General features: G+C 39.3%; 1 protein-coding gene across 4 annotated transcripts in view; it reads left to right on the top strand.

Moving 5' to 3' along the window:
- Positions 1-470: 470 nt before the first annotated feature.
- The window catches only part of st3gal3b (ST3 beta-galactoside alpha-2,3-sialyltransferase 3b), a 55,977-nt gene continuing 41,169 nt past the window's right edge, over positions 471-15,278 (top strand). For 3 of the 4 annotated variants that reach the window (XM_077517499.1, XM_077517493.1, XM_077517472.1), the window contains exons 1-2: positions 6,102-6,422; positions 14,552-14,699. In XM_077517499.1, coding sequence (XP_077373625.1) covers positions 14,591-14,699 — 109 coding nt within the window. In that variant the 5' untranslated portion in view covers positions 6,102-6,422; positions 14,552-14,590. Of the gene's footprint in view, positions 581-6,101; positions 6,423-14,551; positions 14,700-15,278 lie in introns of those variants that run through there. The other variant, XM_077517482.1, reaches the window with a different exon arrangement.

The raw sequence follows: 15,278 nt of genomic DNA, 5'->3' as shown, positions 1-15,278 counted from the left end.
TTTTGGGGGCGGAGCTAAAATGGCACCACGTGACGCATTAGAGTCCTAAGAACTTGAGCGCATCAGTGCGGTTAACTAGCTAGCTATGCCTACACTCCGAAAACGCACCTTCCCTTCCGATGGCCGTTTTAGAGCGCCTCATTGTCAAATATGAAAGTCGAGAAGGTTTGAAAACTGTTTTTTAAAATGTTGAATTGCTTCTAGCAACAACCAAACTAAAAGCCCCACAAATTGATCCTTCTCCGTCCTAAGTGGCCTATTTTCGGCATCTTGGCTTCGGATGTCCGTTGAGCAAAGACAATAGAATAAAACAAACAGTGCTTTCCGTGTCTTGAACAGTTCCTCGTGATGCATGCCATGTATGTAGCTTTGTACCTTTCACGCATGTTTAGAGGAGGAACAATACGCTGACTCACTGATTCCTGCTCTGATGGGTGATGTAAACAGTGCATGAAGGTGTTCACGCGTACGCACACTCTGGATAGAAGGCAAGGCAACTTTATTGAAACAACCCTGCCTGGCTTCACCTGCTTCCCCGCATTTCGCGACACCACGCGAAACCTGACGAGACCCTTCAAGTGTAAGTCAACCTTAAACATTTCTTGACAATATGTTATATGTCACCTCACAAGTGTAAACATGGCATTTTGATTAGTATTACATTTGTGGACTAAGAGCTATGAAGCAAAATCCAGCCATTTCTCACCATCTTAGGGGGCGGCCATTTTGCCACTTGCTGCCCAACTGAAGATGACGTCAATGCAGTGATAATAAATGACAAAAATTAAATGAAAACTAAAATAGAAGCCATTCATTGAGACTATAACGAAACCAAAAATTGACTGACAATTTCGTCATTGACTAAAACGAAAATGAAAACAACACAGTGATGAAAATTCACACAATTCAATTAGAAGGAATGAAACACGGGTTGGAGAAAAGAACCACTCAGAAACTGTACAGTGTTCACTGCACTTTATTTAATGTTCAAACATGTTTACATTTGTTGTGCAGCTGTAAGATTAATCTCAAGCAATGATGCACTTTTTTTTTTTTTTCGGTGAAAACTAAGTTACATCATTGTCAGTCCAACAAGTTTCATTGAATCAATAAAGACGCCGTGTGTGTCTTGCGCGTTAAACTACTGTTACAAATAGGTGTGTTATAATTTTCTATATGAAAGTTGAAATGTATGCTGAAGAAAAATATTGACTAAACTGTTTAGTCGACTAAAATTGCTCTTTTTTTTCATTGACTAAAATTGGATTAAAACTAAAATACAATCAGACGACTAAATTATAACTACAACTTTAATTAATTTTAATCAAAAGACTATAACTACAACTAAATTAAAATTTCTTGTCAAAATTAACACTTCATCTATATTGCTCAAGCAACAACCAATCAGAGCACACCTTTTTTCTGAAGCTGTGCTGTGATTGGTTATCTGAGACCTGAGTAACTTTGATGTCATCTTCAGTCGACAGCTAGTGGCAAAATGGCCGCCCCCTGAGAGGGATGCTGCTAATCTCACATTCCACTTACACAATATTAACCAGAATGCCATATTTAGACTAGTGGGGCTGCATAAAACATATTACTGTCAAAAAAAATAAAAAAAATAAAAAAAATGGGGGGTTGACTTCCTCTTTAAAAATGTGGTCTCCAGACCAAGATTGATCTGAAGAACTTCAACACTAATCAAAAATTAAAATAATAAACAAAAACTCAACTAACTATATGAATTAATCTGAAAAATCTGCTTCACTACAGTAACAGATAATTTGTTCATTGTTACTTCCTGCCACTGTTGTATGCATGTTGTACATCGGTGTTTGTTCTCCTGGCTTTCTGCTGATGGACTGACCTCCAAAGGGAGAACAGTGGCTGCGCAGATTATGTTTCCTGCTTGATTGAATATTTATAGATCAGCTTGCTACCCTGCCACACACAAACATGGACGACTCCCAGGTCCCCGATGCGCTCTTGTAACTTGGTCCTCTGCCTGAAAACTGCTTATGTAGGATGCAAGGCCTTGTGAATGATGACATTAGAATGAATGAAAATGAGGGAAACCGAGTTATTGGCGTAACTCGAGGAGGTGAGAGAAATAGCAGTATGGATTTGCACAATAGCATAAAAGGCCCAACGGACAAAAGTGTCACGTTTAACGACATCTTGACAGGAGACGTTTGATAGTGGTTGTTGTTTCCTGTCAATAACAGTCGTTCAGGTCCAGTAAGGCCTTTTCTGATGGCGTAAATATTGACAGAAATATTGACCTACATTTAAAACCTGAATTCTATTTTTCCACCATGAAATTGTAGAGATTTTGCTTCCAAGAGGTGGATGATTTATTTATTTATTTATTATTATTTATTATTATTATTATTTTATTTATTTATCTATGTATTTATTTATTTTTTTGTCCAATCAGATTTCAAGACTCCATTGCAGGGGTTTCCTCAGGTTACAACAATACAGACATACGACATTTCATCGTTACAGATGTCGATGCTAAGAATACATTTTGTATTAGCAGTTGTCATGTTCATCATGACTTGTAACGCGCGGTGGCTGATCAGCCATGGACGGCGCTGGTGGCTAGCAAAAAAAAAAGGTGAGCAAGCAAGGGACTGGAAGTCCACAGGTTTACTTTATTAACTCATTTGCTCCCAATAACGTGTAAATACGTTTTTTTGTTGTAAGTGTCCCAAAGACGTATTTATACGTTTTTTTAAATTATTTTTTTTATGCTAGAGCATCCAGAAGGCTTTGATGCAGCCTCTCAACTGCAAAGAACGGTTGCAGAAATGGTAGTTATTACACAAACGGCCAGCAGGTGGCAGCAGAGCAAAGGAGATCAACCAGGGCCATCTAGAAAAAAGCTAAATTACTTAGAATTTTAAATAGATTTGTGAAAACTGATGAAACTTAGCTCTCTTCTAATGCTAATTGCTGCAATACGGAAACAGATAGAAACATACTTTTTTTTTACTGATGAAAGAAGAGACTTTTATCTTTCTTTTGGTAGGTTCCATGCTTATATAGCCATTGAACACAATATTCTGTGGGCCTTGGAAAATCAGTCAAAATCCAGTAAAACAGCCGGGCGCGAACGGGATTGCTTCTGTGAAAATGGCTGGGAGTGAATGAGTTAAGAATATAAAAAGCAGGCTTCTTGACGCTATAATATATCACGATTACTCGCACAAGTCCATGGCATCAAATTCACTGGCCAAACGAAAAAGTGCTGCAGAGGCATAACAAAAACAACACCTAGTGGCGTGGTGTCATACTGCGGATTTCTTAATAATGTGCGCTAAAATACACCTTGTGTATTTCAGATATGATACCCATACATGGCGGCACGGTAGTCGAGTGGTTAGCACGTCCGCTTCCCAGTTCTGAGGTCTCCGGTTCGAGTCCAGGCTCGGACCTTCCTGGGTGGAGTTTGCATGTTCTCCCCGTGTCCGCGTGGGTCTTCTCCGGGTACTCCGGTCTCCTCCCACATTCCAAAGACATGCATGGCAGGTTAATTGGGCGCTCCGAATTGTCCCTAGGTGTGGTTGTGAGTGTGGATGGTTGTTCGTCTCTGTGTGCCCTGCGATTGGTTGGCAACCGGTCCAGGGTGTCCCCCGCCTACTGCCCAGAGCCAGCTGAGATAGGCGCCAGCAGCCCCCGCGACCCTTGTGAGGAATAAGCGGTCAAGAAAATGGATGGATGGATGGATACCCATACATTTTTAAAGTTATTCATAACAATTTTATTATGAAAAACTATATTAGCAATTATGGCGAGCTGGCCTTTGATGATGTCATCATTTTTACATTCTTTGATTGATTGGTCAGAGCAAAACTTCTACTAGCCAAGTGCAACTAGCAAAACATGTCTGTAGCACACATTTAATAATCACCATCTCTGATGAGTACAATGTATTTACTTTTTTGTTTGTTTTTGTCATGTTACTAGATAATATTGTAACTGTTTCATATCATTTTTTTCTTAACAAAAACATTTTTTTGCATGCATAATATCGTCATGATGTTGGCTACCTCTGCTAAAATCACCTACAGTTCAACAGATGGACTGCAATTGTAGCCCTGAAATGAAAATTGATAAATATATTTAGTCTGCTACTTGGTTCAAGTTTTTGTTTTCTGAGAAACTAAAAAAAAAGACTTAAGTTATTTTATTTTCGCAGTTATGTGCCTTTAAAAGAGCATTTTTGTGATAGCATTGATGGTCTCACAGCTTTTTATAAATTGATTTCATACATGAGCTTTCAGGGTTGATTTTAAATGTTTTTATTTTGGTATTATTGCACGGCCATACAGAAGAAAGAAGGTCAAACAGTCATTTGGAAATTTGGGTTTATTGCACAATACTTGTCGTGCCTGTCAGCCCTGTCTATCCACAAAGATGTTTTGCCTTTCAAGCCAAATGGAGGCCACTTCCCCCTGCAAATCACCTATGTACACATCTTGTAACCGCCAGCAATTTTAAAATGCCACACAAATTCACTGCAATAACAGACCACAGAGGCTGCGCATTAATAGCATAGCTGGATGTCCTCATTGTCACTGTACACCACCCACTTCTGGGAAAACATTGAAAGAGGCAGTTGACTCAAGCATTCGTGTCCTCCTCTCACATGGTGTTGCAAACGATGAGCTAATATTTCACACGGCCAAAAGCCCGACCCAAATTAACTGATTATTGACTTTCTACGTGTGCCAATAGATGATCTTATCCTCGAGTGAGGTGGACAAGTTACACAGCACTTCAGCATTACGGATGGATGCATGGATGGATGCATTGTTGGATAAACAGATGGATGGATGGATGGATGAATGGATGGATGATGGATGGATGGGTTGATAAACAGATGGATGATGAATGGATCAACAGATGGTTGAATGGATGAATATACAAATGGATGTATAAATGGATGAATGGATGATAAAAATGGATGGATGGTCAGATGGATGATGGATGGATGGATGTATGGATAAGTGGATGGATGATGGATAGATGAAAAATGGAGAAATGGATGATGGATAAATGGTTGAACGGATGGATGATAAATGGATGGATACACGGATTAATTGATGGATGGATGGATGGATAAAAAGATGGATGGATGAGCGGATGTATGATGATGAATGGATAAATGTATGGCTGGATAGACGGCTAAATGAATGGATGGATGGATGGATGCATGGATGGATAAACAGATGGATGGTTGGATGGATAAATGGATGGATGATGGATGGGTTAATAAACAGATGGATGATGAATGGATCAACATATGGTTGAATGGATGAATAAACAGATGGATGGATGGTCAGATGGATGAAGGATAGATGGATAAGCGGATGGATGGTAGATAGATGAAAAATGCAGAAATGGATGATGAATGGATAAACGTATGGATGGATGGATAAATGGATGGATGGTGGAACGGATGGATGGATGATAAATGGATGGATACACGGATGAATTGATGGATGGTTGGATGGACAGATGATGAATGGATAAACACATGGCTGGATAGACAAATAAATGGATGGATGGCTGAATGGATGGATGGATGATAAATGGATGGATAAACAGATGACTGGATAGATGGATGGATGGATGGATGGATGAATAAACGGATGGACGATGGATGGGTGATAGATAACGCACACACACACGCGCGCACACGCACCCCCACACACATTTATGAGTTGAATGTCTTCCAAGGTTTGAAATGATTATCTCACCTGCGTGTGTTCCAGACCAGGAAAAAAAACAAAAAAACAATATTGCTTGCGCGGCACATACCATTAAGAGGAGGTCGCGTGGGGAGGGGGCGTCCATCTAACAAACCCCATTATTGCTATCGGCTTTCCCCCCCAACACGAGTTGCAACATTATCACCGGACGTGAAGGCAGATTGCAAGAGTCAAAAGCGACCTCAAAGCGAGCATCCAGGGGCAGCTGATTTACAGAGAGGGTCGCACCATGTGAGCCCCCCCCCTACCCGGATGAAGAGGCGCATTCATTGGAGGAGGAGGAGGAGAACGAAAGGGAAGGGGTTGGGAGAAGAAACGAGAGGAGGAGAAGAGGAGGAGGGGGTTGGAGGTGGTAACTCCTAATTTACCGAGACGCCTCATGTGACCAACGGTGACAGTCTTAACGCTACCCCGGGGTTGTCGTGCTTGTTTCCCCGCCTCTTGATATCGAGATGTCTTGATGTATGCGTGCTGGAACGGTGGAAGCAGACAGTCTTCTTCTTCTTCTTGTGCGTCCGGAGCCCTCGGGTTACTTTCTCGGATTTCACCGTCATGGCCTGGAGGAGAGCAAGAACACGCTCCTTTTATCATCCCATCCATTACTGCGATTAAGATTGGGAGATCTTAGAAGGACAAGATAAGGTAAAGTTTTTTTTTTATGTGTGTGTGTTTTTTCTTGTTTAATTTTTTATTATCTTATTTAAACTCGCCAACCGTGGTTCCTTCCTACGCGACAAAAATGGGTGAATTCTGGTCATATTGGGGCTCTTCTTGGTTGTACATCGCCATTGCGTACAACAAATACATCTGCGCGTCCTTTGTTGGCCAAAATTTGAAATTCCTTGCGTTATTAAGCTTCTCGCTGTACCAATGAGCCGAATGTTCCGGCCACGTTTAGCCGACCAGTGCCGTGTTGATACCGCAGGCCTGGCAACTACACGGAGGCTAAATGCCCCTCTCCGTTAGCATAGGGAAGCTAACATTTTCATTATCGCTCGCTGACATTCGCGTAAAAGCAACACAGTAGCACTCACGTTTATCTCTCGGCGTATTCGGTCGTTTATTGAGACCGTGATAAAGGCCAAAGTACTATTTTCTGATAGCCGTCGTATGTACGCAGTGAGGCTGACGTGTGGAGTTGGCACCGCAAAGTTCCGTTATTTTTGTTCGGCTAGCAACTGTGGCGTTTCTTACACTTTGGGAAGATAATTTATTTGGATATTTGTATTGACAGAGTTGGGTCGAAGAGGGGAAAACGTGTACTCGGATAAGAGTGCTTACCTAGAATATATGTAACTCAACTAAAAGTAAAAAGGTAGTCCTCCAAAAAGTGTATTTAAAGTATTAAGTGGGGGGGGAAAAAGTGAGTAACTGGGGAGTTTTTCCTGGGTTAACAATTTTCTTGAATAGAGCATGAACGTTAAATAGAATAAAATATGAATATGCTAATTCAAATATTGCAAAACAATATTACATTTTAAATAAAATAATAAACTAAGGCACAGCCATGATAAATTGTCTTAAATTAAATGGTTCCACACGTGAAACAGTTCAGTGGACAATTCTGAGCTGACATCTCAATTACATTTTATTTTTGTTTCAGGCAATAACAAATCACACAGGTTTGTTTGTGTACATTCTGTTTGAAAGGTAGTGGGAACAAGAAAACGTATTTACTCCCACCCCCATCTCCCATTCAAAATTTCAGGCTACTCTGCTAATAGACTCAATAATAAACGAGTACCCTGAGAGAAATGAATGCGAAATAACCATAGGAACAATTAAATGAGTATAAAAAGGATTTAGCATGGTAGCATTACTATAAGAAAAAACAAGTGTTATGATTTTAACAACACAAACAGAGATGGGGAAAGTGCTGACATTCTCTACTTGAGTAAAAGTACAATTACTTGTGTAAAAAACAACTATGGTAAAAGTCAAAGTACTAGCTCAAATAATTACTCAAACTAAATAATAAAGTACAGGCTCTGAAATGTACTTGACGTTGCCTTGTTGTACACAACAATTAAATAAATGGATAAAAAAAAAAGATGCTTTCTGATGTTTACAGGAGGAATCTTGCATATTTTTTTATTAAAGAATTATACCTTTACTTGTAATCCTCAAAAGATCAAACAGAACTTTTATGTAGTCCTACGTGTGAGTGAGTATAATATTGGGGGTCTAACGAACTAAGCGATAAAAGAAAAATGGGGTCTTCAAAGAGGCACAACCGTCCACTGAGTAATCTGTACGTGCAGTAGTCTGCTCGCGTGAAGGGAATGGGAAGATAGCCGCTCTGTGGCATCAGTGGTTTCCACGGGCGTGTATGGGCTATATTGATAGCAATGCAGATTTTTTTTTTTTTACGTACATATGGTTGGCGGAGTCAGGAGACATCGACGCCACGGCGGCTCTTTCGTCCAGGTCAAGTATTTTAATTGTTTTCATGAATTTAAAAACAAAAATACAGTAACAACCTTGTTTTGAAAATGTATCGAGTCAAAAGTACTTATACATATGTTAAAATGTAACTGATGAAAGTAAAAAGTAGTCTAAAAAATAAATACTCAGGAAAGTACTGAAGAAAACTACTCTAGTTAGTACAGTAACAAAGTATTTGTAGTTCGTTACTTCCCATCTCTGAACACAAATACACAAATGTGGGAAGTAAACAATACTAGCAATGGAAGGACGGCATATACCAGCAATGTGAATAAACAATATACCAACAATGGTGATAAATGATATACGCTGAGTAGTTGCACCTGGAGTTACCACCAGATTTAAGAGACCGCCTCAATGGAGCCCTGCTTCGTCGAGTCACCATGGCAACGGGGAAGCTGAGTGCAGTGCCGCTCTCTGCTTCCACGTATTTTATTTATTTTTGCCCCTCCCAACTGAAAATCTTAATAAGATCATATGGCGAACTTGAACATGTCTTAAAAAAAAAAAAAAAAAAAAGTGCAACACCACAGCGGCTCCCCATAGAGGAAGGCGACGTGGGAGAACATTGCTGCTCGGGTCAGTGCGTACATTTATATGTAGTCCTTTGCAATCGCAATAATATCACAGGGGAAACCTGTTGAATGATAGCTCATTAATTCATTTCATTTAGGTGCAATCCTGCGAGGGAAAAGCGCACTTGACTTAAGATGAAATATAAAAACCTTAGATGACATATATAAAAACATTATTCAAACAGGCGTAAGAAAAAAAAAAACGGAGCGAAATGCATATATGCTGCGATGTGAGCGCATGTTACAAATATAAGGAATGATTAAGTTGTGTATGTAGATGATGGACTGTGATGTGAAACGGTACCGCTCAAAAAGATAACTGCATGTGCGGAAATGGCAGCATACCTTTGCGCAGTCTGATAACATTGTCGCAACGAATATTTAAATGCCTGCGCAATAAAGCGGCACCTTCATCAATAGGCTCATTGTCAAAAGAACATGCCATGCTCGTGACAAAAGTGGACTTTACGCTCTAGACTATAGGCGTATTTGCGCAACAAGTCGCCGCAGCGGACTGAATGAATGAGGAAATACAATGTTGTGTGTGTGACTGAAAGGAGGCGGGTACAGGAGAAAAACTCGAGGTTCATTGTAAAAAAAAACCTGCTACCGACCAGGTTAGGTTCATGGACCATGTTACAATGGTAACTAGGGGTGAGTTTGCCTCGTACCTGACGATTCGATTCGTATCACGATTCATAGGTCACGATTCGATTCGATACCGATTAATCCCGATACGAATTTATAAGTCGATTGTTGCGATTTTTTTAAATTCAAATTTAGAAAATACTAATCAATAAATTTGTACAGTGTAAGATTTGTATGAAAATGTATTGATTTATCTGAAACTTCAGTCTTATACAGGTTGTAATCTGTTTCATGTTTGAACAGCATTGAAATAAAATATTAAGGCTTAATGTTCCATTAATATAACATTATTTCATGCTTAATTAAGGTGTGAACCCTAAGACGTTTTGGTGAATATTTTCTATCAAAAATGGATGTTTAAAAATCAATTCGGCTGCCTATTGAATCGATTCAAGAATTGTGCGATGTAATATCGCAATATATTGCCGAATCGATTTTTTTTTTTAACACCCCTAACGATAATGACCTCTTTTTATGAAACTTGCTAGAGTTACCTCTTTTCCTCCGGTTTCAGTTACCTCCCTTTCTGAAACGGAAGACCCAGAGTTTACCACATTTCATGGTTTCTTGGCCCAGGGTTCTCACTAAACCTGCTTTGTGAAATACACCCCTGATGCCATCTTAACACAAAGTATTCTCACTGTATTGTGACCAGACAATTAGTTTAAATAACAGTTTAAATCTAGAAATACTTTTTGCATTGTTTATGTTGTAAGCAAAGATTATTCCATAGGTTAACACCACATACTACAGACACAAACTTTTTCAAGTTGTCACGAAAGTGGGGTGTTGGTGGCAGGACCCAAATGCAGGAGGCAACCAAAAAACAGGGCAAGGCAGGGATGCAGGTAAAAAAGGGGATTTAATTAATGAAAACTATAAACAAGGTGCTATGAAAGAATTAACAAGATCAAAAAAACAAAGACAAGGCATGGCATGGCATGGCATGGAACACAGGGACACAGATACTACAAGCACAACAGATACAATGACTCCACAAGAACCGAACGGAAAACAGGGGACTAAATACACACAGGCTAATGACAATGACTAGACACAGCTGGGCAAGACACAAGTGGCAAGGGAAGCTGATTGGTGGATACACTGGGAAGGGAAGACACACTCAGGTGGACGTGGTTTGACATAACGGGACAAGGGAAGAAACAAGGAACACATGACAAACGACCAAAAGACAACAAAAACCCACCCCCACCAAACCAAAACATGACACAAGTTAAGTAGTTCTGATTTTTGGTAGCGCGAAATCTCCATATCATCTCAGTGTTTGAGCGCACAATCTGTGAAAAACAACTTGTTGTACATTGGCCAGTTTATTGTGAAATTTTAGCTGGATTGAATGAACAAATAATGCGTGTGCTCCAGAAAACCAACTTTATGAATGATGCGCAAAGCACGTTTCTGTAAAGTGACTAATGGATTAATTACGCCACAAGTCAAAACGGCGGCCGTACTGGGTGAAAGGAAGCTCTCCGCTCATTGAAAAAAGTTGGATTTTGGATTATTATAATTTGATTTGTGAAGATTATTTTGGTTTCAAAATGTGATGAACTGTCATTTGACTACTGTAACAATCATCATAGGCATAGGCAAAATCGTAACCATCAGAAATGCCCGGATGTTCGGAATTGTCCACAGACTCACCAGGCAGTCATTAGTAAGTAGTGGTATATTTATGGCTTCCATACAGGCAGCAGGGGTTCAGTAGTTCCCGAATGGTTGCCGCCTGTCTCGAAATATGCCCTGTGATTGACTGGCGACCAATCTAGGGTGCAGTCTAAGACTTGCATCAATGTTATCTGTATAAGGGTGCAGCTCCCCGCAACCTTGAAAAGGTTAAGCAGCATAGAATAGATCCATTGAACTTCGAGAGGTGGCTTGACTTCATACTTATTTGTAATGCTGAGTTGCTGACATCGGTTTTGTTTGATAAGAATAATTTGTTTCAATTTACATCTTTAGTGCTGTGCACTGCAGTTAAATCTGCACAGGCCTACTTAGAGCAAGGAACAGAGAACGCCACCGGGTCAAAGGGTCATCACTCTGGATTCACGTGTTGTGGTTGACTTGCTGGTTTTATTCCGAAGAGCTGCACAGTTTGCATGCAGATCGTGACAGCCTCTTATTTTTGTTGTTTTCGAGTTCCAAGTGGAGTTCTTGTATGAAATGTGGACGTTTTCAGGCAAACACAGATGACATCTTGACACATGAAATAGCTGTTAATTTTTTTTTTTTGTTGGTAAACAATCCATTCTTTATGGAGCATTTTTCCCTCACTTGGGTCACAGGTCAGCTGGATTCTATCTTTATGATAGCAGAAGTACATGCCAGAGACCAGCTAGTTATAGTCGCTATGTGAGAGAATCATACAATGTAAAAACATCAGAGCTTCGCTGCTGGTTAATGAGTTCCTTATCTGTCTGAAGTTTGCCAGGTTGTATTTTACAGTCAGTCATTTTTTATGTTTCCTGAAGGATAGTGTAGAGTCCAATATGACTCACAGGTATCTGAAGTCACTTACCAAAGCCAGCTCTTTCCCAGCTAAAAACACACCAGAGTTGTCAGTCCTCAGTGGCTGTTTGGCAAAGAACATACGCACAGTTTTTTTTTTTTTTTTTTTTTTTAAACATTTAGAGATAGACAAGAGATGGTGAGCCAGTCGTGAACCTGAGTTAATGCAACTGTTAGAGTCTGAGCAGTGTCTGTTGTGTTTTTTCGCACAAGTACAAATAAAAGCATCATCTGCATAGAGTTGGGCATTGACATTTAGGCAGACATCAAACAAGTCATTAATAAATAATGAAAATAAAAGAGCCCCAAGTATTGATCCCTGAGGTACCCCAACTGGACAGTACAGGTAAGTGGATGTGGCATCATTGATAACCACACACTGTTTTCTATCTGTGAGATAGGATCTGAACCAGCTTAATGTTTGTAGAGAGAAGTTGAATTTGAACTGTTTGGTCAACAATGCCTCATGATTAATCGTGTGTGTGTGTGTGTGTGTGTGTGATTGGTGAAGCAGAGTCATATGACAAGTCACCGACAACCTGAAATATATTGCACAGGCAATAATGAATAGATAAAAAGGGAGCAGACTGGAAGTCATTGTAACATGTTTGTTCTTGGGAAAGAAAAAAAAAAAACACTACTCAAGTTAAAGTAAAAACTAAAAAGCCTTTAAAACTTTTCTTACAAGTAAAATTTATGCAAAAAGTTATGGAATAAACCTATCTCATTGTTACCCACCTCTGTATCTTCATGTATGAAGATATTTAAGATGTTGTCGCTACTAGAGACCAAACTTTTGAACAACTTTTGCATTATTGTAACAATGGGAGGTCTATGCTGTTAAATTAGCTAGATTTTTTAGATTGGATCTTGGCCAGCGCTGAAACAATGTCTGGCGATTTATTTTGGCTGCAATTTCCGTTATTTTTATTGACTTGATTTACAGTCCGCTCAACTAATTGCGTGTGTGATAAGAAGCCTCTTTTGATTTTGAAGTTTCAAAGTCCACTCATTTGTGTGTGTCATTGGAAGTCTTTGTTGATTTCGAATTTTGCTAAGCGAGTGCCCAGAGAGTGGAAGCAACTGAAGAAGAATGTGGCTACATTTTGGTAGCAATTTTTGTAGTTCAGTTTTCTATTTCATTATGAATTGAAAGGCGATGCACAGTCAAAGGAAAAAAATATATTCTATATAGATTTACTTCTTCTTCTTCTTCTTTTTATTATTATCATTAATTATTATTATTTTTAGAAATCTTCAAGATCTATATAACAAACAAATAATTGAATAATTGAGGCCCTCCCTTATACGGTGAGGATCAGAACCATACATCTATATGATCAGCTCATCAGCAAGCTCTGCATAATCTTGATAACGATCCTGTTGATTGGAATTAGCTTGCGGTGGAAGAGGGGAAAACTCGAAAACCTGCAGGACTCTGGCCCTCGAGGACTGAGATTGATTGCACACCCCATTCTAGATTCTAGAATGTTCACAATCTGGAAAACATGTTACATTAGCCATTGTGTTTTAAATTCTTCATCATACAAACCTTCACACGAGGCTGATCAATATTATCAGCTAGCATGCTAACACAAACTGACTGTCATCACACATGGGCAAACAAATACGCGACGAGCGCTTTACACAAATAGTATTGAAAAATGTGCAAAAAGTAACCATAAAATGTCCCAAAATAAAAGAATAAAGGCAGAAAAAAAAGAAAATGTTCAAATAGTAACTATAAAATGTCCAAAACAAAAGAAGAAATCCTGAGAATTACTGTAAAAAGTACATAAAATTGTCAAAAAGTCAGAAAAGTTATTTATTAAAAAAAGCATGAAAGAAAATGTTGAAAAAGTAACTAGAAAATGTCGAAACACAAAAGAGGAAATCGAAAATTACCATAAATGTCCACAAAATTGAAAAAGAAAAAAGAAACAGAAAGTGATTTAAGAAAATGTTCAAAAAGTAACCATATATTAGTCCAAAATAAAATAGGAAATCCCCCAAATTACCATAAAATGTCCACAAAATTGCCAAATTTAACAGAAAGACAGAAAAGTCCTAAATGTATGAAAAACCAAGCACAAAAAAATTACAAAAACAAATAAGAAAATGGAAGACAAAAGGTAGAAAAAAATGAATCTACGTATTGGATGCTGCAAATTTTTCTGTTCTGGTGCAGCTCTAATTAGCTCTTAACACATTGTTTCCTTTTGTCACAAGCTTCAAATCTTTTGTGGCTCCAGATTGATTTTTTATTTATTTTTTTGTTATTGATTTGACCTAAAAAGGCTCTTTTGACAGGAAAGGTTGACGACCCCGAGCTGCTCTCTGTGAATGAGCCTGCAGTCAAGAAGTCTTTGTGGAGAGAGACTATTCAGTGCTTTTAGTCAAGTTTTTCCAACTTAACGTAATACCTTCTCATTCCTCGCTGTAACGGTCAGGCCCTAATCCTCACTGGATGATCTCGCTCTTACTGCGTGTCAACAGTTTTCATGCTCCCATTTAAATGGCTTTTCCATCGAGCGTGGAAATTAAACATCCCGCTGTGCTCGTCTCGCCATGCAGGTGATGACCTGGATAGTGCCATGTGAATGACTGAAGACCATGAAGCCCACACACAAGCTGCTGTTCGTCCTGTGCCCCATGCTGGTCCTAGGCTTTATTTACTACTCATCGGGGAAGTTACATCTAAACGTATGGGGCCAGAAGCCACGTAAGTCACACTCCTCGTCGGACTTCATCGCCATTACATCCTTGAAACGTCCATTTTTTCTTCTGTTTTCCGCTTTTGTGCCGATTGCTCATGATGTCTGTCTCTTTCAGTTTGGTTTGATATTTTCTTCCATAATCTTTCATCAACCAGTTACCCGTTTGTTTGTTCACACTGTTTGTTTGGCGTGTTTGTTCCTCAGTGCAGTGGATGTTGCGAGGAAAACTTCAATTGAGCGTTCCTTGTGCATGTTTTGTTGACCTGTCCCTCGCTAAAAGATAAAGCAACTTGTGGCCTTCTGCATGTTTGTCTTTTTGAAACTAACAGCCACAGGACCACACGGCAAACAAGCTATCATAGGGCAAAAAAAGAACAAAAAAAAAACTGCTGTTCAAAATGAACATTCCTCAAAATGTGACAAATGTCGTACAAGAAGCCGAAAAGCAGCCAAATACTAGTTGTAATGTGGAGCTGTCACTGACTTCTGAAGCGAGACATGATTCCAGTCACCTCTACATTATTTGGCGGCCACTGTGGCTGCTGGTGCAAACCTATTGTTAGACATTTGAGTAAGTAAACGGC

The sequence above is a fragment of the Festucalex cinctus genome, chromosome 1 (genome assembly GCF_051991245.1).
Source record: "Festucalex cinctus isolate MCC-2025b chromosome 1, RoL_Fcin_1.0, whole genome shotgun sequence".
NCBI classification, from domain to species: Eukaryota; Metazoa; Chordata; class Actinopteri; order Syngnathiformes; family Syngnathidae; genus Festucalex; species Festucalex cinctus.
This window is presented reverse-complemented; position numbering and strand designations above follow the sequence as displayed.